Below are 27,022 nucleotides of genomic sequence, written 5' to 3'. Positions count from 1 at the left end.
GGAGCGAGGCCAGGCTAGGGTGAGCGGCCTCCCGAGCGGAGCGGGGCTCTCAGGAGGAGACACTTTTTTTTTTCCTCCCTCCTTCCCTCCTCTCCTCCTCCCTTCCCTTCCCCTCTCCTCCCCTCTCTCCTCCTTCCCCCCTCGGTCCGCCGGAGCCTGCTGGGGCGAGCGGTTGGTATTGCAGGCGCTTACTCTCCGGGGCCGCCCGGCGGGTAGCTGGCGGGGGGAGGAGGCAGGAACCGCGATGGCGCCTCAGAAGCACGGCGGTGGGGGAGGGGGCGGCTCGGGGCCCAGCGCGGGGTCCGGGGGAGGCGGCTTCGGGGGTTCGGCGGCGGTGGCGGCGGCGACGGCGTCGGGCGGCAAATCCGGCGGCGGGGGCTGTGGAGGCGGCGGCAGTTACTCGGCCTCCTCCTCCTCCGCGGCGGCAGCGGCGGGGGCCGCGGTGTTACCGGTGAAGAAGCCGAAAATGGAGCACGTCCAGGCTGACCACGAGCTTTTCCTCCAGGCCTTTGAGAGTGAGTGTGTTTGAGGCTTTGAGGGCAGGAATACCCCCTCGTCCAGCATTAGGAGGCCGGGACGCTCGTGCTGGGGCCCCCTGCCTCTCCGGGACTCGACTTGATTTGGGAGTGGAGGGAGAAATTTGAGGGGGCTGTTCCCACTTCAGGGATTACGGCCAAGGGGGCCCGAAGTCTAGGGCCTTCGGGGGAGGTGGAATAGGGGGTGCAGGTGAGGTTCTTGACTCCCCGAAGATTTACACAAGAGGTTGGGCAGTGTGGCCCCACGTTAAGAGCAGGTTTCTTTTAGATGAGGAGGTTACAGTTGGACGGAGGATGCAGTCAGATCCCGAGACTAGTTCTTGCTTTCTTTCATGTCTTTTTTACTCTGGAAGTACAAGGGGTTTGTAGGTTGTAGGTTTTGAGGAGCAAAATGAAGCCTGGGAAGGGATGAGTTGCAGTGAAATCGACCAAATTGTCATTTGTCTGAAATGCTTTCGCACTAACTTGGTGCTGCATGTTAACATGGCACCTTTTGGTGCTTTTAACCTTTCAAATCTATCCACCCATTTCATGGGTACGTAAACTGAGTCAGGTAGTGTTTTAAGCATCGCATCTTGCGGCGACCTCGGAATGCTGCCGGTTGTACTTGTCTTAATTCCGTAACATTTTCTTATGTCAATTTCGGCTTTTATGGTCTTGTTGAAAGGGCAAAAGCTATGACATGATTTGGGAAGGCAGGCAAGGTTATCTGGAAATAAAACAATAGAATTTATTAAAAACATGATTGTAAATAATCTCAATTGTCCTTTAGTGAGTATTATACTCTGTTTTCCTTTTTTGCTTTTGTGTACATTTTACAATTCGGACGATCGCTAATAGCTAAATAAGAGAAACTTGAATAAACTCGGCTTTACCGCGGAATGTCTTTATTTACGATTTTACCGTGGCATATGTTAAGGCCATGGTATCAGCTGTGCTTGAAAAGACGTATTACATTGTTTAATACCCTTCTTTCATTCTCTCTGATTAGTGCCTCATGAAATTCTAATTGGAATTTAATACAAGGAATTTCAGTTTTTATTGAAACGAATATTGAACCTGCTTGAGGGAGATTCACATTTCTTTTGCTTAATCTGCTTTGAAAATTCTGGAGACGCTTTAAATTGGAAAAATGATAGAGCATTGAAGGGCAGTGATGACAATAAACATACATGTTTGTACTCCTTCTAAAATATCTCTCTTTTTCGTTTATTTGCCTCTAAAATTAAACTACCTGAAGATTAAGTGGACATTTAAACAGTTCCTTCTAAATGTTAAGAGAAGACAAATCTGCCAAGAAAGTTTTAGCTGTTTTGCTTTCTGATGAGTCTACGTTGGGAGGAGCAAACTGTCATTAAGGGCTAGATTTTGTCACACAACAGCTTGATTCTTCTGTAACGTTGATCTTAATTTCAGAGAGGTTGGAATGCTTTGATGTATTTACTGATATAGTCAGTCATCTTTAGTTTGTTTTGATACTCCTTTATTAAAGGAAGTGTGAAACTAATAGATCATTAATGTAACTGGTATTTTTGTATACAGGTCCTTCTTATCTATAAAGGCAAACTGATTTTAACTAAATAGCATTAAAAAGTCTAGGAATCTCAATTAATTAAATATGTTTTGAGGTGGTATTTACATATTGGGATAATATTTACATTGAACAAAATGGATACAAACTTGAAGTATAACTAAATATTCATTGGAAATTTCAGCTACAATTTGAGTCATTTTTTTCCCATTATTGACAGACTTTCTATCTGTATTAGGACATCTAGGAAACAGTTGTATTCTGTTTTGGTTTACTACAAATTTTCTAAAAGACCAGTTAAAAAATGAAAATTTCATTTTGCTGTTTGTTATCAATAAGTTCTTTTGTTGAATCCCAGCTACCTCATTTCAGCTACTTTTAAAAAGTAGCTACCTTAGAAATGCAAGGCTTAAGCACAAGATTGTAGAGAACCTTAAATTTAAAATAAATGTAGAGGGGTACCTGGGTGACTCAGGCGGTTAAACATCCAAGTCATCATCTCAAGGTTGGTGAGATCTGCGTGGGGCCCTTCATAAACAGCACAGAGTCTGCTTGGGATTCTCTCTCTGCCCCTCCCCCCTCACTCTCTCTCAAAATAAACATTAAAATAAAATAAAATAAATGTAGGTGAGTTTTGTGAATATATGCCATAGATTGAATGTCTTTTGGTTTTATTGTGCATACAAATTTTCTTGATGTCAAGATATTTAGTACATGATTTTCGTACAGGTGATTGATTGGTTTACATTGGTTACAACACTGGCTAGATTGGTTATTTTCTTGAGAACTTAAATAATCCTTTTGTTTCCTGTTACCTAGAACCAACACAGATCTATAGATTTCTTCGAACTCGAAATCTTATAGCTGTAAGTAATCAATACAATTAATGAATATTATTTTTTACTAAAAATTTCACCTATTTAATTTTAATATTTTTAAAACTTTTTTTATAGCCAATATTTTTGCACAGGACTCTTACTTACATGTCTCATCGAAACTCCAGAACAAACATAAAAAGGTACATTTTATGAATTTTATTTCGAGTTGATCAAACGATGTTAAAGTTTTGTATTAAAGTACTATTTCTAATTAAAGATTAAATATGAAAACTGAGGTAAAAGAGTGATTGAATTGATTGCCAAGTGATTTTTAATAAGTACATTTTTATAAATCCCAGTTTATTACCAAAGTTTTTCCTAATAGAAATGATTTAGTAGTGAAGTATATGAAGTAATTTTACTGATTCATATTTTTCCTTTGTGCTAAGAGTTTTTTCAAGTTTGATAGAAGTTGAGGATTTAAATATTAAAGGGCTCAGGGGAACTATCTTCGATACATAAAATTAAGTTAATTTTTAAGTATTTCTTATATGTTCTAACAATAAAGAATTTGCTTCCATAATGATAGGTTCAGAAAGTCTCATTTTATACCTTTGATGGTGGTCTTTGTAAAAGAGGAAATATTTTTGAAGTCACTACATTGAATGTCCTTAAAAAACAATAAGTCTTAATTATCTAGTCTTCAGGTAGAGTCTGGAGGTGTTGATCAGAGCTTATTTTTGTTTATAACATGTGATATTTAACTATATGTAATTATGGAATGCTAGTTTCTTATCCTGTGTGCAAGATTATTGAGCACATCAAGTGAACAGTTTTAAGTTTAAAGGAGAGATCTTGTATTAAGCATTTGGTAGTTGTTAGTTGTTAGTCTTGACTCACTAAAACCATTAAGTTATCCCGATAGACTTTGAAACCAAACTCCTTTGGAGGCTCATACTGGTTACTAAGTAAGCATCATGTTTCAATAGCAAGACTTGGTTTATCTTTGTAGATCTACCTGTGTGTATTTTGAAGGATGGAAATGTTAAAACTATTTGTCTTCTGGTAATCTTTTCTGAACAGAGAGCGTGGGAGCGATTATGCACTTGTGCGCATTACATTTAATAGGTGAAGCTTGCCAAGAGCCTAAATAACTAGGAAGAAGGTGATGGATCAGGCAACAGAATTAAATTTGTCAGCTTTTTGCCTGTCTATGCAATTATTTGATCTATGACAGAGTTCAGCAGACTTTTTCTATGAAGGACCAGTTAGTAAATGTTTTAGGCTTTGTGGTCCATGCGGCAGAATTGAGGTTATTAAGTAGAATGTAGGTGGGTACTTACACAAAAAGAGAGGTAACAAATGGCTGCAAATTTTTTATTGATGAGATTTAAAATATAATAACTCAGTACAATGTTTTGTAATATGGGCCTACTAGTGAGAAATGTGAGATTCTTTTATTTTTGTGGCTTGGGAGGAGATAACATTCTCCTTAATTGGGGTTTAGAATTCTCTATCAAATCAGTCACAAATATTTATCCATAAAAATCATTCTTAGCTCGTGGGCTGTGCATAGACAGATAGTAAGCTGGATTTGGCCTATGGTCCGTAGTGTGCTGACCGCTGATTTAGTCTATAAAACTAGGAGAATTTGATTAAGCAGTTAACTTTTACTCTGGTATTTTTAATATGGAAGATTAATTGAGTTATCGTTTAGGTTGCTGCCTGATTTTAATTTTAAAGTGATTAAGTTTTTTAGGGACACCTGGCTGACTCAGTAGAGCATGTAACTCCTGATCTTGTCGTGGGGGGGGTGGTATAAGTTTGAGCCCCACGTTGGGTGTAGAGATTACTAAAAAATAAAATCTTTTAAAGATTTTTTTTCAAAATAAGTGAGTTAATCCATAAATAAATACAAAATATGTTTAAAATCTAACCCCATTTTCTTGTCATATTTGTTAATGGACTATTTGTCTCATCGTGGGATATGTTTCTGTTGTCAGCTAATAGGTGGAGACAGTTTTAACAGTTTGGTAGTAGAAACTACTTTTCTTAATTTGTTGTACTTTAGGCAACAAATTGTCTTTTGGGGGGGTTCTGCAGCAGTTTACCAGCCAAGAAACATATAAATCCCAGTTTATTTTCATGCAAAAATGCATTAGGAATCACTTAATGCTTTTGTTATATGCCTGGCCTGTGAGAGATGTTAAAACTAAGTTTTAACAAATTATATGACCTACATGTTCAAATGAGAGCTGTTCTTTTCAGAGTAATTGGTGACTTTGGAGGGTGGTGAATTTAGCCTAGTGATTGTGGTCTTTGTTAAACATGTTTTAGAGACTCCTTTTACAAAATTGCTTTTAATACTATCCTTTTGTTCAAAATGTTTTTGGAATTCCCTTTTTACTATTGTAACAGCATAATATCCCTTGTTGGAATAAATATATCACTCCCTTTGAAGTCCTACACTCAGTTGTAATATTAATTCTGGTATGTTTGTCAAACTCACCTTGTACTTTAGTCTCCTTTCATAGAGGTATTCAAATGCTTTAGACTAACACAACACTGATACAGGGGAAATACTCGTGAGGAGACAGGCATCTTTTATTAAATTCATTTTACTAGATTTCACATAAGTTGTTTTCTGAATCCTCCCAAGACAATTTCCTGGAATTTCTTGAATTTTAAAAATATTCTCCTTTTTGATGATCTTTTGATAACTATTTCCCTTGTTAAATCTGAGCTGTTGCAGTACCTTTCTAAAGAACAGAAGTAGAAATACTTGGTGCTTGGAGTGGGGCTGCTTTTGTATAGTTGCTTATGTGGTTTGTTTTTTTTCCTAAGGAAGGCTGAATTGCCTTTATGATCTTACTTATTTCAGATGGTTGTTAATATTCAACTTTCCTATGCACTTGTCCTATGCACATGTCCATAATGTTGGAAGAGATGAACCTTGTGACTTCTAGTCTTAACTTTTCTTCCTACAGACAGGATTTCTTCTTAATCATTACATAAAGATAAACATATTCTTAAAAGTTTCCAATAACTTTACAACCTTCCTCAGTAGTACGTTTCAGCATTTATACTGAAAAGTTCTTTTGTAAGTAGCCTAAAATAATCCTACATTTTTCTTCTTTCTTCTCTCTTATCTGTGGAGATTGAAAATGTATTGCCATCCTTCCTAAAATACTTCTTAACTGTGCTCATTGGATGAAACTTTAATATTGAAGTTTTCAGTAACTCTAAAGGTAAAGAGAGAAGCTTTTTTTAAAAAAAGATCTTTTGTTAATGGAGGCTATTCACCTGAATTATAGATTGCATCAATTCTCTTCCTGTTGGTGTTTTATTGTAATATATTTACATTAACATTTCTCTACTGATAATTTTACATTATAGTAATTGAGTACGATAGCTATTTTTGAGGAATGAGCACATTAATAATTTCTAATATCTGAATTCAAGCTTTACAAAGTAATTTATATAGAATACACTAAGCTTTTCATGTTTTAAACTTGAAGAAAATATATGAGTATAAAGAGAAGTATTCATTTCCAGTTAACATATGGGTCTAGATTTTTAGCCTCTGTCTTAGGACAGGTACAATAATAGACCACCTTAAAAACTAAGATGAACCTTGTTCTAGAGTCCATTCATTCTCACTTTGCTTGGGAGTGCCTGGGGGTTATTCTTAATCTGAGTTTCTGTTTTGTGGAAAAAATACTTTTTTCTCTTAAACTTGTAAAGTTAAAAGCTAATAATTTTATTATGATTTGATGGGTGTATCCCCTAAACTTCAAAATTTTTTCATGATGGTTGACACCCATCTCTTTAATGTGACATATCATTTAACTTGAGCCACTACTAATAATCTTTAAGACTGTTTTATTAACTTCAGATATATTTTATGTGATAGTGCTAGCATATACTTGTCAAGTTACTTAATAGAAATATGAATATTTCACAGTATACATGATTTGCATTTGTTTGGTTCAGTCCAGCAGATGCTTGAATACCTTCAAAATATAAGGTACCGTGCCAAGCACTATGTGACTTTCCTTGAAGAAAAGCAATCTCTACCCTTCAGGAGCTTATAGTCTAGGAGGAGAAATAAAATATTTATGCAAGTTCACATTTAGGAGACTAAATGTCAAAATAAATATAAACCAAGTGTCGTAGGTGAGAGGAAATCACTCTGGTTTGGGAATAATTACAAAAGGTTTCATGGAAAAGCTAGCATTTGAGATGGGACTTGAAGGCTCGACTGCTGTAATATAACATACACTGTCTCAATATAGTATTCATTGTTACGGCTAACCATCCACAATTTATCTTATTAAAAATAATCAAAATCAGATTTCCAACTTGCCTATTATAGTGACAATAAAGTGTAATCTGTTTTTTTTTCCCCAGTGGAGAAGTGATTATTTTGTTTATCTGTTTCTTCCAGGAAAACATTTAAAGTTGATGATATGTTATCAAAAGTAGAGAAAATGAAAGGAGAGCAAGAATCTCATAGGTAAGATAACCTATCAGTTTACATTAAGTGACATACTTGAGGAAAGAGGAGAAATTATAGTGATCATTTCTCTAGTGATCACCCCAGTATTGTAAGGAGTTAGAAGGAACCTTAGGGGTCAGTTGGTCTAAACTCATGCACAAATCAGGAATTACTAATTCTATAGCGTTCGTGACAGAGAACCCTTAAGCCTCATCTTGAATACCTCCAACATTGGGGACTTGCTGTTTTCTAAGGCAGTTGTATTCATTATTGTTTATCTCTATTACCAGCTTCTTGCATTTTTACTCTAAGTTTCTATAACTTCTGCAGTTGGTATTAGTCCTGCCACCTTATGTAAGGAGGGATAGAGACTCATATTTATGGTATACTTACTACGTACCAGATGCTCTGCCAGGTGCTACACATCACATTTCTTGTCAGTAATTGTCTTCAAATCTGAGAGAGGCTCTCTTCTATCTTGACCTTCCCCATATTTACATCTTTCAGTCAGAATATTCCTAACTTTATTTTATACTTGAAATATGTTAATCACATTACAGTTTCAGAAACTTGACCCTTTGGATAGAATCTATTGTATGTTTTCAAGTGTAATACCCAGAACTAATCCCTAAATGTTCTGACTAGCCTAATATCTGCCTAAGCTAGATAGTGTGCTTTCGTTTACTCTTGATATGTCAAACTAAAGAAATTTGAGTATTATTCTAAAGAGACACAGGAACTTGGGTCGCTTTTATTTATTGACTACTTTCAGGGAGAATACAGAACTAAAAATACTGGATTTTTAAAAAATGAAGCTGGTAAAATTGCCACAGTAGGTTTTTTTCTCTTGAAAAAATTTTAAGTCGTATTGATTTAGATAGCATGTACACTGACTTAATGATGCCTCATTTATGATTTCTCATCTGTAGTAACTGGTGTAAAATGTGATTTTTGTAGTTGCTTATATTTTAAGTTTGGCTTTTGAATTAAGTTCTTTTGTTACTTGAATTGTAAAATCACATTTTTTATTTTATATCTTGCATTTTTGTAGGACTGAACTGTAATTTATATTTCCATATCTAGGCAGTCTTGACTTGTGAATAAGCTGTGATAGTCTATTCTGGAAGCTGAGATCCCAACTCTTTACCTAATCTCTTACTGCCCAAGGAGTGCCTTACAACATAGGACTGAGAATATTCTCAGTACATGTACACTTTTTTGCTTGAACTTCTATTCCAGATCCTTGTCTGGTCACCTACCGTAGACAGAGCTCTTGGGATCCTCAGGGTCTTTTTAATTTAAAGTATAAGCTGTAGAGTCAAACCCTGATCTCTGAGCTTCCTGCTTCTTCTGAACATTTTAATAGTTTGCTCTCCAGGTCTTTCAGGGTTTATGTGAGCAAGAATAATAAACCAAAAAGAAAACTTGACCCTTTTCTTCATCTTCCCCATCAAGGTTCCATGTTTATCACTGCTAAACCCTACTACTATCTCATTGTGATACTGGCTTTGATAAATACTACAGAGCTTCCCTTAGAATGTGTGTTGTGAGGGAGATCAGTAATACTGGTCAGTTCTCTCTGAATAATCACCCAATAATTTTGTTCCTTTTGACGCAGTGAGTTCAGTAGCTAGGGCAGTACTGTAACAGGGGTATATTTAACTCACAGAAACATCAGAGCTTATAAGAATTTCTGTGATTCTGATAAAAACAACTTTTTTAGTCTTTAGTAACCAACTAGGACTAGTGAATTAGCCATCTGAACCCCCCCAAGATCCCTCTCCCTCCTTCCCCCCTTCGTCTTTCTCTTTTTAAAAAAACTTTTTTTTTTATGTTTATTTTTGAGAGGGAGACAGAGTATGAGTGGGGGAGGGACAGAGACAGAGGGAGACACAATACAAAGCAGACTCCAGCCTCTGGGCTGTCAGCATAGAGCCCAACGCGGGGCTCAAACTCACAAACCATGAGATCATGACCTGAGCTAACGTCAGACGTTTAACCAACTCAGCCACCCAGGTGCCCCTCTTTCTCTCTCTTTTTTAATTACAGACCTATGTATGTTGGAGCTGACTATGCTTAATACCCAGGAAGGCACTTTAGGCCCTGGAGGTGTTGAGTTACTGTGCTAAGTGCTTCAGCACCTCCCACCCCAGTCTTTATGAATGTCTCAATGTCACTCCCAGAGTCACTAAAATGAACTGGGAGATTGCTTCATTTTAAGTTTACCCTAAGGCTCTATATTATTAAATTATTTGAATGTGTTTCTCATCTAAAATTAGGCATAATCCTGGGGTGCCTGGGTGGCTCAGTGGGTTAAGCGTCCGACTCTTGGTTTCGGCTCAGGTCATGATCTCATGGTGTGTGAGTTTGGGCCCTGGATCAGGGTGTCCAAACTTTAAAAAAAATACAGTAAAATTAGGCATAATCCTATTGTTCCACTGAACGTAACACATAGGATTGTAAGAAGTTCCTTACACAGCAATATGTAATGCCAGCACTGTAAAACTTTGTAAAATTTGGTCAAATTCTCCTACAAGAGAACAATATGGATCTTTGTTCTTCCCTGACATTAATTAGTAGAAGTTAAAATCTTAAGTCATACATAAAAACATATCTCTCTTCCATCTATATTTTTTATTCTGTACCATCTCAGACAGATCTTATTCAGTCTAGTTGGACCCTGGATTTGTTCAGTAGTGGTAGTCTGGGAGTCTTTCATTGGAACTCATGTTCTTTCAGCATTTCCCAAGTTACATTTCTACTCCTAAATCCCATGTATTTCATTCTCCAAAGTTCCAGAGGAATATCATGATACGAAAAATATTGTAGTCCCACAGCCCAAAAGTTAGAACAATCAGCTGCCTGACCTATTTATGACATTTGTAATAACTCATAAACCAAACCAAATTCCCAGCATTATCTGTGCAAAATGAAGCTAGTGTTCAAGGATCTTTTATTATTTTATATTCTAGATCTACAGTTGTCTTACCTAGTTACAGATATTGGCAAAACTTACTAGGGGAAGCAGCTGATAGAAGAAAGAAAAACATGGACACTTTATGGTTTTTACTTCTTTAACATGCCAGTCAATTCATGGCAATAGACCAGAATTGACATTTATAACCCTAAAACTCAGTAATAAGCCCTACCATCTATGAAGATTGTTTCTTTTCTTGAAGAATGACTTCTGAAAACTCCATACCAAGTAGCAAATTTTAGAAATTCATAGTGGTTGCACCTACAGTCTCAAGTTTTTCCTGCTCTTTCTCCTTGCCTTTTTTTAGTGTGATAGGGTATGTTTAAAATATGTCTTTTTAGAATGTCTGAAATAATTCCTTATATCCTGTCATCTTCAGCTCTAATTTTGACATTCCAGTATATTAGGAGTTTTAATTTATTTTGGGTTTTGACCAAGCACTGTGGCTTATTGGAGTAAATCTCTAGTCTTTCTTTAGTTTTATATCCTGGCACGATTCCAGGAGCCTTTTGTGCTGTTAGTACTACCAGTTTCAGAATTCTATAGTCATAACTCCTCTGACTTCTAAGTGTATATCCACTGGCTAAATGGTAGCATGAAAAGATTTCCAAATTTGAGTTGCTTCCAAAAGTGTTTCCTGGAGCCAGATGAGAAGCAAAATGTCTTTTCTCTCTTTCCCTTAATCATTATCCCTTCCTGGTCCACTGTTAGTTTTTTAAGAAATCCCCTTAAAAGATACCCGAACTAGGGGCGCCTGAGTGGCTCAGTCAGTTAAGCATCCAGCTCTTGATTTCAGCTCAGGTCATGATCTCATGGTCATGAGATCAAACCATGCTGGGTGTGGAGCCTGCTTAAGATTCTTCCTCTCCCTCTCCCCCTCCCCTGCTTGCACACCATGCTCGCTCTTTCAAAACAAAAAAAAAAGAGAGAGATTCCAGAACTTGAGCTTTTACTAGGGATATTTTCAAGCCAGTGTTTTTGTAGATCAATAACATAAATTGCCTTTCATCGCTTTTTATTGTTGTTGTTACAACCTAAGCTTTTTGAGTTAGTAATCTTCCTTTTTTGAGCATCTTTTGTATAATGAAGTTTGGATCTATTTTTGTCTGAGATTGTAGTTTTTTTGGTGTATCAGGTCCAAAATTCTATACTAGTCCTAGGGGATAGGATGATGAGCAAAACAGATGAAGGCCCTGCCGTTACGGAGAAAAAAGGCATAATTATATAATAATTACAATTAAAAAAATAATTGCTAGGAAAGAAAAAGATAGGGAAACTGGATGGAGCAGGAGAACCAGTTCTTGTTTGAGATGTTGGATTTGGGAATAGTGATGATCAGGGAGGCCTTCCTTTAAAAAATGAGCTGAGATATAGGAAAGGTGAATATAGGAATAAAATGGGGAGAGAGGGTGAAGAGATGGGTGATTCTAAATAAAGGGAATATTATACATATGTCATTTGAGGCCAGAGTAGCTAACTAGAAAGAATAAGGAGCGTGGTATTAGATAAAGCTAGAGCATATGGCCAAGGCCAGATAATGCAGAGGCTTGAAGGCTATTTGAGGATGTTGGTCTTTATCCCAAGAAACCCATAAATTACTTTAAATAGATATATTGAATTAATGTCATTTCCCCACCCTTCTCCTTTTTAGCTTAGCTGCATTTTTAAAACTTCAGCCTGCTTCTTTAACTCAGTTGTACATCTTTTTCACCATTAATAAGATCTTAGGTGTTTCTCCCCTTTCTGTTTTCTTTAAACAATCTTGTATTGACTATAAATTTTGAAGTTGTTTTCAAATCAGCATGTTTTCATGTTCAAGTTTTAGTTGTTCCTCTTTCAGAACATAAGCCATAGATTTCTTTTTACTTACCTATTCCTAAAGGTGTCTTATCGGTTGCTACTGAGCATATCTGATTCTTAAAATCTAAGTGTTTAAGAACAATTTTAAGGTGTTTCTCCTTTTATAATCTTTGGGTTTACAATAATTCCTTTATGTTTTGTCTGCTGTACTTCTGAAAGGAGATTTATTTATTTGTAATGGACTCCCTCACCTCATTCAACTTTATCTTCTCATTACAGAGTGTTCCCATCTGTATCTAAACCTCAGAAGATATGCTAGATTCCAGAATAATGGGCTTGATGTAGTCACCAATTCCTCAATTTTATACATCATAGCATTAAATATATAAGAAATTATACGTTAAATAAGTTAAGTGTATACTTCTAACAGAAGTAGTTTATCCTGTTTTGAGGTAATATAGCTGTAACTCTAGAATTGAAGCCTTACGTCTACCACTATCAGATTAATGTGTACAAATTAGAGGCACTAATCTTGGTCTCTTTCCACCATAAAAACTTTGGTCCTTCAGTGAGATCTGGCTATTGGTTTTTTTGAGAGGGCACATTCTTAAAATTTGAGTTTTCTACATGAACGTCATCTCAAAATGTTAATTCCTTATGAATTTAAATTTATTTAACCTCATTCCGTAGACAGCTTTAGAATTGTTAGATGTTTATGCTTGGAATCTTACCTCAGAATTTCAAATTCCTGATATAGTTTGCCGTTGCCCCATAGCTTGCTTCCTCAGAAGATACAGATGGGGGGTGCCTGGGTGGCTCAGTTGGTTGAGCATCCGACTTCAGGTTAGGTCATGATCTTGTGGTCCATGAGTTCGAGCCCTGCATGGGGCTCTGTGCTGACAGCTCAGAGCCTGCTTCAAATTCTGTGTCTCTGTCTCTCTCTGCCCCGTCTCTGCTTGCTCTCGCTCTCTCGCTCTCAAAAATGTTAAGAAAAAAAAAAAACAAACAGGGAACACATCACAAAGATGAACCGGTGTCTTGTCTTGATTAAGTTAGGATCATGTGCAGCCTGGAACCAAATAGGCCTGACCAGTCCTACATGTTTCTTTGCTTTCCATTCTTAACTATTAAGATGTGGATATAGTAGCCACAAGAGAGGGAAGAGGGTAGGGGCGCTTGCGTGGCTCAGTCGGTTAAGGGTCTGACTATTGCTTTCGGCTAAGGTCATGATCTCACGATTAGGGAGTTCGAGCCCCACGTTGGGCTCTGCTGACAGCATGGAACCTGCTTGGGATTCTCTTTCTCCCCTTCTCTTTGCCCATCACCCTCTCATGTGTGCGCTCTCAAAATAAATAAACATGAAAAAAATTTAAAAAGAGGGGGAATAGAGTATCAGGAAGGGAAAGAAAATTGCCCTTTTTCCTTGAATGAAGCCAGCTATGGAAGAGGGCAACTAGGCCTCATTGTTACATTTTATTCCAAGTATATATTAGAGTTTTTACTTTTAGAAGGGGGAGGTACAGGGGAAATTATGCATAGCAAATCACATTCCCAAAGTTATTTTTTAAGTTGGTTAATTGAAACTTGGTGTTCTTTTTCTTTTTTTTAACGTTTGTTTATTTAAAATGTCTATATTTTATTTTTGAGGCGGGGGGGTAGTGAGAGAGGGAGAGAGAATCCTAAGCAGGCTCAGTGCTGTTATCGCAAAGCCCAACACATGGTTCAAACCCACAAACTGTTGAGATGATGACCTTAGCCGAAATCAAGAGTCAGATGCTTAACAGACTGAGCCACCCAGGCACCCCTGGAATTCTTTTTCTTAAAGAAACAATGTTATGGGACACCTGGGTGGCTCAGTCGGTTACCAGCAGGCGACTTCAGCTCAGGTCATGATCTCGCGGTCTGTGGGTTCAAGCTCTGGGTCAGGCTCTGTGCTGGCAGTTCGGAGCTTGGAGCCTGCTTCTGATTCTGTGTCTCCCTCTCTCTCTGCCCCTCCCCTGCTTGCTCTCTGTCTTTCTCTCAAAAATAATAAACATTAAAAAAATTTTTTTTTAAGAAACAATGTTAGGCTGATAGCTGAATGTGTGCTTCATATCTTATTTAACTCACAGTGTACTGTTTGTTATTTTTTACGTTTCGTTAAAAATTTTTGATATTTATTTTTGAGAGAGAGCAAGTGGGGGAGGGACAGAAAGAGAGGGAGACATAGAATCCAAATCTGTGAATATAGAGTCCAATGTGGGGTTTGAGCCTACGAACCGCGATATCATCTGAGCCACAGTTGGATGCTGAACTGACTGAGCCACCCAGGTGCCCCTAGGGTGTACCATTTATTTAAAAACAATTTTTTTTTTTTTTTTAGCATTTATTTATTTTTTGAGAGAGAGAGACAGGGCATGAGTGGGAGAGGGGCAGAGAGACAGGGTCACAGATTCTGAGGCAGGCTCCAGGCTTTGAGCTGTCAGCACAGAGCCCGATGTGGAGTTTGAACTCCCTGAGCTGAGCCGCAAGATCATGGCCTGAGGTAAAGTCGGATCCTTAACTGACTGAGCCACCCAGGCGCCCCCCTAACAATGTACCATTTAAAACTGTCTCAATCCGTCTGTGGTAAGGGACCTTTTTGTTTGTCTTTAATTTTCAGTCTTTCATAGATAGATACCTTTGTAAATACACTTATGGATCACAAGCTTAGATGTTATGGCAATGTTAGATTTCTGTAAAAGTTTTTAAGTTTCCTCCGTTTCTTGTTGTGGAATGGAAACAAGTTTCCCCTGTGACCTCAGTTTGCAGAACACATTTTGAATAACACAAATTTAAAATATTTTCTGGGGTAGATCAATGTCAGATGTTTCTGGCATTTCAGAATTGGAATTTAGAATCACATATTCTATAAAACAATGTAAATAATACTATAAGCAGAGCACTGAAGTATAATGGGTCATGATCCCTGGCCTTAAAAATCTGTTACTCTGGGGGCACCTGACTGGCTCAGTTGGTAGAGCGTGCAACTCCTGATCACGGGGTTGTGAGTTCAAGCCCCATGTTTGGCATCGAGTTTTAGTTTTAAAAAAAAACCTATTACTCTAGGAGGACATCGCTATTCTTAATGAAAAGCATTGCTAGGTGGTAGGGACACTGATGTAATAAAAAGATTGTGTGTGAAACAACAATGACAAAAAAGTGGGAAATAAAAGTACTTGGGATTAAGCTCTGATCATTAAGCTCTGGGATGGTTGGGTGTGGGACCATTGTAGAAGAGGATGAGTACTTTGATGGATACTTTATTATTTTATACAAGCCTCACAGTTTTGAGAGAGCTCATTTCCTCATTTTACAGATATTAGGTCACAGCTCATAACTGAGCCAGAATTTAAACTTGGGTTTTTCTGTCTCTGTTTTACCATTGTATCTAATTTTCCTATGTAGGGCTTTAGTGGAGATAAAAAGAAATGGGAGCCATATTCTAGACAGCAATTAGACAAAAGATTTGGCAGTTGGGGCTCATTGGAAAATTTGGAGAAAGGAATGATGTTTTAAGAATGGTGTTTTAAGAGAACCTGGCCTTGAGATGTAGGTTTAACTCAAACAACGAAGAATAGGATAGATGGGTTGTAATGGATTATCTTCTAACATGTGGAAATTATAGAATAATCCTCTTTGTCTTTCAGTTATGCTTTGGAGTTTCGGTAATTCTGCTTTGTAAGGTGACATTTATGAAACTTTTTTTTTTTTTTATAGGAAAGTGCTTGTTTTCTTCTAGTAAAATGACATGTAGATTTTGTAGATGGCAGATACACTTTTTAAAATCAGCTTTGGATATAACTACCATTCAATAAAATACACCCACCTTAAGAGTATAGAGTTTTGACAAATGTACACACTTGCATAACCATAACCACAACCAAGATAGAACATTTCTATCATCTTGAAAAATCCCTTTGGGCCTCTTTCAAGTTTGTCTCCTTAATATACTTTTTGGGTGGGGATGTGAATTATATGTAGTTAGATTCGGTCTTTTTGGTGTATAGTTCTGAGTGTTGACAACTGCATGCAGTCAGGTAGCAACCACCACAATCATGATAAAGATTCCTAAAAATTCCCTTATGACCCTTTTATAGTCAGCCCTGTTCTTCCCCACCCCTTCTTTTAAAATCTGATGCATGTCAGAAAGTGAGTAATATACATTATTTACCTGTTTTCAAGGATCCTATTCTATCCCACTTATATTTTGTTGATGCTTAAGTTGTTATTGTTAGTTTTCCCCTTATATTTATGCTTTCTAACTCTGCTTGGACCCTTACATTTCTACTCTTTCATAATCATTTTGTCCTCTATTGGTATCCTAGCATACTTAGTACTGTTCTAGAAATGCCTTTTGAGACCACTCACCCTGTAGTTTTTTTAGCATACAGTTTCATGGCTTACCTCAGTAAGAAGATAGAGACATTCTCACATTTTCTGTTGAAGGATCACTCTCCTTTTACTTCTCTAAGAAAGAGAGGAATCCTGGGCATAGTTACACAGCTAATCTCTTTATAGTATGACCTCATTTTCAATCATTACTTGCTCCTTAAAACTCTTTTGCCTCAATGTCTTTACATAACTCTTCTCTGATTATAAGAATGACTAGATTGTCACCATCATTAAAAAAAAAAAAAACATACAGCCATACCCTTTATTGATCCTTATTGTCTTTTACACTAGTAAATTTTTTGATTAAGGAATCAATATTCCTTCCCTTCTCCAACATCTGTTCTCTATAATCTGGTATCTGTCAGTATCACACTACAAAAACCGTATTCTAGAAAGTTATGAATGGCTCCTGGTCAACTAATAGATTGCTCTTTCAGTTTAAGGGTACTACAAAAGCCTATGGATGTTTCTGTTTATTCTGTCTCATCTTCATAGTTTTTCCACGTCAGTTGATGATTCTCAAAACAAAAGGATCAGTATAGTTTATGTTTCCTTTTCCATTGCTTCTAAAACAAACAGTGAAAATGACATGTTGAAACAATAAATTACAAATCTATAACAGATCTGTAATTGTATATTTCACCCCTAATGGAAGAAGAAAATGATGGTTCTGCATCATTTGTTAGGAGATTGAATTTCCCCAGCTTGAAAATATTCAAGCATTTTTGTATGGACTCAGCTACTCTTATCAAAATTTTCTTTTTAAGGCCTGGGAAGGGAAACGTGTTCACATTTTATAGGTAGATGGTACTAAATTACAGTAAAGTATTTGCTGATCTGTTTCTTTTCTGCCTTATTCCTTTGGTATTTTTTTTTTAATTTATTTTTTAATTTACATCCAAATTAGCATATAGTGCAACAGTGATTTCAGGAGTAGATTCCTTAATGTCTCCTACCCAATTAGCTCCTTGCCCCTCCAGCAACCCTCTGTTTGTTCTCTGTATATTTAAGAGTCTCTTATGTTTTGTCCCCCTCCCTGTTTTTGTATTAATTTTGCTTCCTTTGGTATTTTTGTATGGTGTATTTTTATGTTTTGTTTTTCATAGGCTTATGTGAAGTTGTGGGCTTGCATAGAATTAAGAGTAAGAAGGTCAAACATTTGTAGATTACCTGAAGTAACTAATTTGATTTCAATCTTAATTTTTAAAGTTTGGCTATTTTTATTATAGAGTGTTAAAGTGATAAATTTTTTTTTTGTTTGTTTTTTTAGCTTGTCAGCTCATCTACAGCTTACATTTACTGGTTTCTTCCACAAAAATGGTATGTACTTGAAAGTAAATGTATTGGCATTCTAACATCAAAACACCTTTGTGAATGTAAAAAATTATTTTGCGTGTATGTATAAATTTCTAAAATTAGGGGTGCCTGAGTGGGTCAGTCAGTTAAGCATCTGACTTGGGCTCAGGTCATGATCGTACAGTTCATGGGTTCGAGCCCCGCGTCGAGCTCTTTGCTGACAGCTTGGAGCCTCGAGCCTGCTTCGGATTCTGTGTCTCCCTCTCTTTCTGCCCCACCCCCCTCTCTCTCTCCAAAAATAAGTAAACATTAAAAAATATTTATAAAATTATATTTAATGGAAAAGATGTCGATTCTGATAATTCAGTTTCTCTTTAGTTGATTTTTCTAACAATTCAGTTACTGCTTTATGTGGTCAATGATGGGATGTGGAAGATATAACTTGTCACTCTTTAAACTTTTAAAGTAGTGGTTCTTAAATTTTAGTGTTTGTAGAAATATTTTGACAGTTTGTTTAAAATATGTATACCTGGACCTACAAAGACTCAGATCTAGTAGGATATAGCTTTGGTATACCAATGTTTGGTAAAACTTAAGAGTCTGCATTTTAATAAAGCACCAAAAAATTCAGAAGTTGGTTGTCTCAGGAATAAATTTTATGAAACTGGCTTAAAAGCTTTTTTAGGTGGACCTTATACATAAGATCTTGTTCATAGCCTGGTTTCCTTATTGCTTTCCTGCTATTGATTTAAGTTTTAAGTAGATTTTGAAATTGTTAAAATTATTAGTGTTGTGTGTGATCAATCTTGAAGGTCAGTGTTAGCTGCATCTGGCTTATGTAGAAATGGATGAAATTCCACCTCTTCACTCTAAATGGTACTTTTTAGGGCACTAACTATTGCTATAAAAAAAGGCTATATAATATTGTCTTACCCATCTCAGAGCCATCATCTTTCCAGAGATCATAACTAGAAAATGGGAAAATCTTTTCATATAATTAAGTTTCTTAGATTTTGTTATTTCTTTTTTTTTTTTTTTTTTTTTAATGTTTATTTTTGAGACAGTGAGAGACAGAGCGTGAACAGGGGAGGGGCAGAGAGAGAGGGAGACACAGAATCTGAAACAGGCTCCAGGCTCTGAGCAGTCAGCACAGAGCCCGACGCGGGGCTCGAACTCACGGACCGTGAGATCATGACCTGAGCCGAAGTCAGATGCTTAACCGACCGAGCCACCCAGGCGCCCCAGATTTTGTTATTTCTTACTTCCAATGTATTTTGAACTTTAACTGTCTTAGAATCTGGAACAGGTGAAGCGTCTCCTGAGTAGAACCCTTTCTGCATAAACATTTTTAGTTGATGTTATTGCATCCTCAGTTTTATTTTTTTTTTATTTGTTTTTGAGAAAGAGAGTGCGCACGAGCAGGGGAGGTGCAGAGAGAGAGAGCGTGACAGAGGATCCGAAGTGGGCTGAGCACTGACAGCAGACAGCCCCATGTGGGGCTTGAACTCATGAATTGTGAGATCATGACCTGAACTGAAGTCAGACGCTCAACCAACTGAGCCACCCAGGCACCCCGCATTATAATTTTTAAAAAATACAGTAATAAAACAACAGAAGCAACCACTGCTACCAGTGGAATATATCAATATGTTAGATATTTTACAAAGAGAAGTATATTGTCTTAAATGTCACTTCATTAAAAGAAGTTAAAGTATGCTAGGTAGAGTTTCATTTGGTTTCAAAATGGATAAAATGCCACTTGGCTTATCCATCTTTAATTATCGTGTAATGGAATAAAATCTTTACAAGAAACATGTCAAGTTGGTAATCCTTGGTATTGTTTAATAAGAAACAAAGTTTAATAATAATATATTAGAACACTTTGAAAACCCTTACCAGGTTTTTTTATGTGAGAGGTTTGAAATCTGGTCAGATCTGTATTAGCAGCTACTGTAACTTTAATTCTAGCTTTACCTTAGATCTGGTCCATTTTTTTTTATATATAAGTAAACTAAGTAGCATTTTTATGTTTTTTCCTAAATTACTTATGATCATCTTGTAGAGTCCTTTTTTCTACTCATTCATTTTATTGGTTTTCTGTGGTACTTTGAAGGTACTCTGGGAGGCACCTGGATGACTCGGTTGAGCCTCTGACTCTTGATATCAGCTCAGGTCATGATCCAAGTGTTGTGGGATCAGGCCCCGTATTGGGCTCCACACTGAGCATGGAGCCTGCTTAAGATTCTTTCTCTCCCTCTGTCCATCTCCCCTGCTCACATTCTCTCTAAAATAAAAAATTGAAAAGAAAAGTAGTAATACAGTACATGGATCATAATACTTCAGAAGCTTATAGTTTGAATTTTATAGTTTCGTTAGCCCTTTGTTCCCAGGGATGTACATAAAACATGTAAAGTTATTCATAACTGAAATTGGTGATGGATATTAATTGAATATTTACTAATTAATGTTACTTGATTAATATTTAAGTTGAATTAATTTTACTCAGTTGAAATTAACTGGATAGTAGTCTGATTAAACTTTTTTCCTGTCTACATAACAAAAATATGTAAAGTTCAAAATTGCTCAAACTCAAAGTTTTAATTTTTTCTTGATGTTACTGAAGTAAATAAGAAAGTAAACTCTGTTGATACTTCTGTTTCCAGAAAATAATTTGCCACTTTTTGAAAATTAGTGGAAGTTGAGAAGAAGCAGCTATATTGCCTCTCTTGTCTAATTAAGCTATATTTATACTTTTTTTTTTTTAAGAAACCAAGATAGAAAAGCAACATTAAGATTCCTAAAATGTGATTATTTTTCCTTTTGTTTTTTATTTTTTATTTATTTATTTTTTCCTTTTGTTTTTAAATGAAGACTTTTCTTAGCTATTACTACTTGAAACTGGTTAGAATGAATATACAAAGATTATTAGGGTGCTATTTTCATAGTTAGTATTGTTTGGAGAGTGTTTTTTGTTACTGCATTTTAAACATTGGATTTTTTTTTTCTGCTGTATTAAAGTTTTTTATCCTGGATATAACTTTCAAAGATACTAATTCAGACGTATTTTATGTACACACCCTACATAAGAAGAATGTTTTCAAGTAGAAAAAAGAGTTATCCAAAATCTCAGAACAAAAATTAAGTTTTTTTATGTCTTGTGGATTCATCTATTATGGTAGTTCTATATATATTATTGAAACAATGATAAATGATTAGTTTGAACTATTAATAATGCCTTTAGGATTGAAGACAAGTATGTTATAGAAAAGTACTCTTAGAACCGCAATTTGCAAAAGCCTTTGTTAATTAATTGATACAGGGAATATATATGAAATACAGGATTTTTTTTTGATTTTTTTTTTTCATTCTTGTCTTTTTTATTTTGATTTTTTTTTTAATATATGAAATTTATTGTCAAATTGGTTTCCATACAACACCCACTGCTCATCCCAAAAGGTGCCCTCCTCAATACCCATCACCCACCCTCCCCTCCCTCCCACCCCCCATCAACCCTCAGTTTGTTCTCAGTTTTTAACAGTCTCTTATGCTTTGGCTCTCTCCCACTCTAACCTCTTTTTTTTTTTTTTTTCCTTCCCCTCCCCCATGGGTTTCTGTTAAGTTTCTCAGGATCCACATAAGAGTGAAACCATATGGTATCTGTCTTTCTCTGTATGGCTTATTTCACTTAGCATCACACTCTCCAGTTCCATCCACGTTGCTACAGAAGGCCATATTTCATTCTTTCTCATTGCCACGTAGTATTCCATTGTGTATATAAACCACAATTTCTTTATCCATTCATCAGTTGATGGACATGTAGGCTCTTTCCATAATTTGGCTATTGTTGAGAGTGCTGCTATAAACATTGGGGTACAAGTGCCCCTATGCATCAGTACTCCTGTATCCCTTGGGTAAATTCCTAGCAGTGCTATTGCTGGGTCATAGGGTAGGTCTATTTTTAATTTTCTGAGGAACCTCCACACTGCTTTCCAGAGCGGCTGCACCAATTTGCATTCCCACCAACAGCGCAAGAGGGTTCCCGTTTCTCCACATCCTCTCCAGCATCTATAGTCTCCTGATTTGTTCATTTTGGCCACTCTGACTGGCGTGAGGTGATATCTGAGTGTGGTTTTGATTTGTATGAAATACAGGATTTTAAATTAAAATCCTTAAGATTTATAAACCCAGGTAGTAAATAATATCCTAGTTTTTGCTATCCTGTGTAGGCTTTAGAGAAATTCTGGGAAAAAGATAAAAAACTAGCTATTTTTCTTGTGAAATTATATTATAGTTGTTTAGGTAACTTTTACACTGTTAAATATTTTAGAAATCCATTATTTTAATCCCTTTGGTCACAAGGCCTGGTCAAATCAAAGAACTTTTCTGGTTTAACATCGCTGTGTATTCAAAATGAACATATATAATAATAACTAGTTCAGTTTAAGTGTATCTTTAAGTAATTTTTGTAATAGATTTTGGGAGAAGGAAAAAACCTTTTAATGTTAATTTTGTGTGTGGTTGTCTCTCCTGAATATTTCATTCGTGTTTTCTGCCATGAAGCTTTAACTGTATTTGTCAAAAAATATTTTTGATTAACAGTGTATTATATTCTCTTATTACTGTAAATGTTAAATCTTTATAGCCAAATAAATTTTACTTTATAGCCAAATAAATAAATATTTTTAGTATTAAAGTAATTGAGCATCTATCTTACTTGAATCAAAAGAAAATCACAGTATTGTAGGAAGGTAATTACAATTGTATTGTGAAAGGTTTATTTAAATGACGATGAAGGCTTTGAAAGAGTTTGCTGCAAATTTGAAAATGATTTCAGGGGAAAAATGAGTAAACTTCTGAGAAGTATTCATTATAGGAAGTCTTTTGTTGGAAATTACTTAGGAAAATGAGTATGATATTTATATTAAAAAAATACATTTTAAAGTATTGATTTTCTGTTTAGATAAGCCATCACAAAACTCAGAAAATGAACAAAATTCTGTTACCCTGGAAGTCCTGCTTGTGAAAGTTTGCCACAAAAAAAGAAAGGTAACATGTAAAATGATACTGGTAGATTATGTGGAATAATTTTTTTAATTGAATATGTTTGTGCATATGTATTGTGCTTTTTAAACCTTGAAAGCTTTTAAATATGTCGATGCTGAATTATAAAACTCATAGCCTCTTTTGCCAACCTTGCAGACTCATGTTTTTTTCTGGACTGGCTGTAGATATCTGCATAAAACTTTCTTCTATAGGAGTTTGACACTGAAGGAAAGAAACTATCTTTTAGCATCTTAGGACATAAATTCAGTTTCTGCTCTACCACTTCAGTCTCTTAGCTAATTTTTTTTTTTAGCTATTTGAACCAATTGAAATTTAAGTAAGGGCTGAGTTACCTCTTGTAACATTACTCTCAGGAAAGAAATTTTGTTGCCAGTATTATCAGCCATTGCTGATAATTTTTATTTGTTGCTTCAAATTTTTATTTGTAAGATTAAATCATTTCATCATAGAAACACATGTTACGATAGTTAAATTACCTTGGCAGCCCACTAAAGCCAACAGTTATACTTCTGGTAGCTTCAAGAGCTAGGGTATTTTAAGAGTAGGAATGACCTGTATAGAGGTTCCTATTGCTGATGTTCTTCCAAAATCATGGTAAGGTGATACAGGGCTTGAACACTACTAGAGCACTTGTATGGAGTGCACTAAGGTGATAGACACTAAGGTGATAGACAGTGCAATCCTGGTATGCATGATAAACAGTGATGTGAAAATTCTTCAAGATATGTTATATTCAGGCAAAAAAAAAAAAAAAAGTGAATACAACTATAGTGGCCGTTTTTGTGTTTCAAAAAAATAATAGATGTAAACATTTGCTTAGAAGGATATACACAACCAACTGCTAATGTTAGTTATCTTTGGAGTGTAGGACCTGGGGAAGTGGGGCGGACTTAAATATTTCTCATTTTATACTCTTTTGTAGAGTAGAATTTTTTTTTTAGATAATACGAATATGTTCTATTTTCAAAAAGAAGCTGCTAACTTGCTCTAAAGGTCTTCCACATCTTCTCAGTTTTCAATTATTTTTTTTCAGTATAACTCCACTTATATAATTATACACTTGATCTCAGCCAAAAGGCCAAGAAGCTATTCCACTTATATAATTATAGAACATTACTCATAAGATGATTAATATTGCTTTTATTAAGCAGCATTTAAATATATGGATTTACTATTTCATAAAGTTGACAGTGGTGTTATTATAATTTTCTCATTTCTAATGGTCCCATCAATTATTTTGTTAAAGTAGAAGATTTAAGGGAAAAGATTATTAATTTATATGAGCTTAACATTTTAAGCCTGGTTTTAATTCCATATTTCTAAGGTAAAAGTATTTCAGATGACCACCAGCTAAATATTGTATATACTGTATCATTATCTTTATTACATTGGATTGGATAAATCCTCAGTTGTGTTAAGATTTGGTATATGGTTATTCCAAATTTTTTTTTTGTTTCATCACAATTTTCAGAACTATGGTTAGAATTTCAGCATGCCATTTGGTAATGATGTTTCCTATATCTGTGATTAGAAGTTTTATTATAACTCATATAATTGCATATGGATAAATAAGTATAATTTCATAATCTTTGCCTTTGCAGGATGTAAGTTGTCCAATAAGGCAAGTTCCTACAGGTAAAAAGCAGGTGCCTTTGAATCCTGATCTCAATCAAACAAAACCTGGAAATTTCCCGTCCCTTGCAGTTTCCAGTAATGAATTTGAACCTAGTAACAGCCATATGGTGAAGTCTTACTCATTGCTATTTAGAGTGACTCGTCCGGGAAGAAGAGAGTTTAATGGAATGATTAATGGAGAAACCAATGAAAATATTGGTAATTTTTGTTATAATAATTTTAATTTATTTTAAACTTTTCCAAGAAAGAAGTAGAAGTAAATTGCATGCATTCTAAAGGCATGGCCTTTATCTGCAAATCTTTTACAGTCTGATAAGATCATTAATCTTATGGTAGCTTGCCCTGGATCTTAAACTGTTGGCTATTGTGCTGTACTAGGTATTTAATCTGTAAAGTTCTCATTGTTCCATGACGAAACGTATTTCATGTAGTAAAAAAAATTATATTAAACAGTGGATAGAGAAGACTGGTATTTCAAATTAGTCTCTCAGCAAACAGAATTTCATCCCCCCTCCCCCAGAATTTTGTGAAAAATTTCATACATACACAGCCATTGAAAGAGTTTATGTAGTGAACATCTAACTACCCACCGCTTAGATTCTGTAATTAAGATTTTACTGTATTTGCTTATCACATATCTATTCCTCTGTCTTCCCAACAGTTCTGAATCCACCTTTGAGGGAATCATTCAACCAAAATATAGGTGCTGAGGATACAAAGATTAAAACATCCAGTTCTGTCTTCCAAAAGGTCACAAAAACTGACCTAAGAGTACAGAGATATAAATAATTGTAGCAAAATGATGAGTGGTATAATAGAGGTACATGTGAAGTTTAGTGGAGAAGCCCCTTGGGAGAAATAATCTTTGAGTCTTGAAGTATCCTTTGAAGTTCTTGAAAAATAATGATAAATGAGGATTTTTTTTCTCCTTGCCTAGTAAGGACATACACATATGGTAAAACATAAAATTGAAGAGTGTAAATCTGGATATTGTATCACAACTTAATCGTAATTTATACGTAATTTGGGATAAGGGACCATATACCATAAATATGACATTTTTGTTTGAATATGTGATTCATGAGAAATGTTTGTGAAATACAGATGTCAATGAAGAACTTCCAGCTAGAAGAAAACGAAATCGTGAAGATGGGGAAAAGACATTTGTTGCACAAATGACAGTATTTGATAAAAACAGGTAATGTTGATGGACAAGTGAGGTTCCCATAATGTTCTAGAATGTTTTTATTCTCAAGCATAATATAGTGTGATATTTCTTTGCCAAATTTCTCTTTATTCTTAAAAATGAAAAAATGTGTAAATACTGAATTTTTCTCTTTGTCACATAGAAAGCAATAAACACAGACGAGTTGTTACTGGAATGGCTCAGTTAAGATTGTGTATTAGGCATGTATTTTCTGAGTGTCCCTTCTTTGTCAGACACTGTTCTAGGTTAGTGAAAAGGCAAAAGAAAAAAAAAAAAAGAAAAAATCCCTCCTTTCATGGAGCTTAACTTCTAGTGGAGAAAACAGACACCACTGCCCCCAAAATTCTATCAACTAATGTCACTTAGTGATGAGTGTTAAGTGGTTGTTTTATAGAGAAAGCCTCTAGGAGAAGGTAATATTTGAACAGAAATCTGAATTAAGTGGGCCATGTGCGCATCTTGACACTATGTATTTCCTATAGAGATAAGGAAGAAACCTGTGTGTCATCATGTAGCTCTATGTGCATTTGGCACAGGGTAGCAAAGACGACCTGGATCTGTCATCATCTCTGCAGTTTTCATTGGGTAGGGAAGCATCTTAGTGCCAGTGAAGGAAGATCTAGGAAACAAAGGCAGCATTTTTTTTTTAATGTTTTTATTTTATTTTTATTATTTTGAGAGAGACTGAGCAGGGGCGGGGCAGAGAGAGAGAGAGGGAGACACAGAATCTGAAGCAGGTTCCCGGTTTTGAGCTGTCAGCACAGAGCCCAGAAAGGGGCTTGAACTCCCAGACCATGAGACCATGACCTGAGCCCAAGTCGGACGCTTAACCAACTGAGCCACCAGTAGCATTCTTTTGTGACCCAGTTGGAGAATGGAACCTGTAATATGCCATGAGTTCTTGTTTCAGGCTGCTTGCTAGTGGTTAACACAGTTCACTAATAGTCAGGTATAGGAGAAAGAGCCAAGGACAGCAACTAGTACATTCTCCCTACTCTTTAAAAAGTACTAGATTGTTGCTTTATGTAATCACTTGTTAGCCACCAGGTAACAAGGTGGCCTTTAATAGAAAAGATGGTTAGGAAAAATGCCATAAGTTCTGGTTACTGTATTAGAATAAATCACTTAACATCACTATTAGAATATATCACTTAATATTAAAACAATATAGTGTCTTTGTGAAGTTTAACTTACGAGTTAAAGATTTATTTTTTAATGTTTATTTTTGAGAGAGAGAGTGCAGGGGA

The 27,022-nt window shown here is 35.8% G+C and overlaps 1 protein-coding gene across 3 annotated transcripts in view; it reads left to right on the top strand.

Annotated features, from left to right (window-relative positions):
• SUZ12 (SUZ12 polycomb repressive complex 2 subunit) overlaps nt 1-27,022 on the top strand; it is a 46,790-nt gene continuing 19,768 nt past the window's right edge. Inside the window, exons 1-8 of one of the 3 annotated variants that reach the window (XM_049637878.1) lie at nt 1-515; nt 2,887-2,933; nt 3,021-3,085; nt 7,333-7,401; nt 17,844-17,893; nt 22,830-22,915; nt 24,535-24,568; nt 25,673-25,766. In XM_049637878.1, the coding sequence (XP_049493835.1) occupies nt 245-515; nt 2,887-2,933; nt 3,021-3,085; nt 7,333-7,401; nt 17,844-17,893; nt 22,830-22,915; nt 24,535-24,568; nt 25,673-25,766 (716 nt within the window). In that variant the 5' untranslated portion in view covers nt 1-244. Of the gene's footprint in view, nt 516-2,886; nt 2,934-3,020; nt 3,086-7,332; nt 7,402-17,843; nt 17,894-22,829; nt 22,916-24,534; nt 24,767-25,672; nt 25,767-27,022 lie in introns of all 3 variants that reach the window. The other 2 variants (XM_049637876.1, XM_049637877.1) reach the window with 2 other exon arrangements.

The sequence above is a fragment of the Panthera uncia genome, chromosome E1 (genome assembly GCF_023721935.1).
Source record: "Panthera uncia isolate 11264 chromosome E1, Puncia_PCG_1.0, whole genome shotgun sequence".
Lineage (NCBI taxonomy): Eukaryota > Metazoa > Chordata > Mammalia > Carnivora > Felidae > Panthera > Panthera uncia.
Note: the sequence above shows the minus strand (reverse complement) of the source record. Positions and strands in the feature narration are given on the sequence as shown.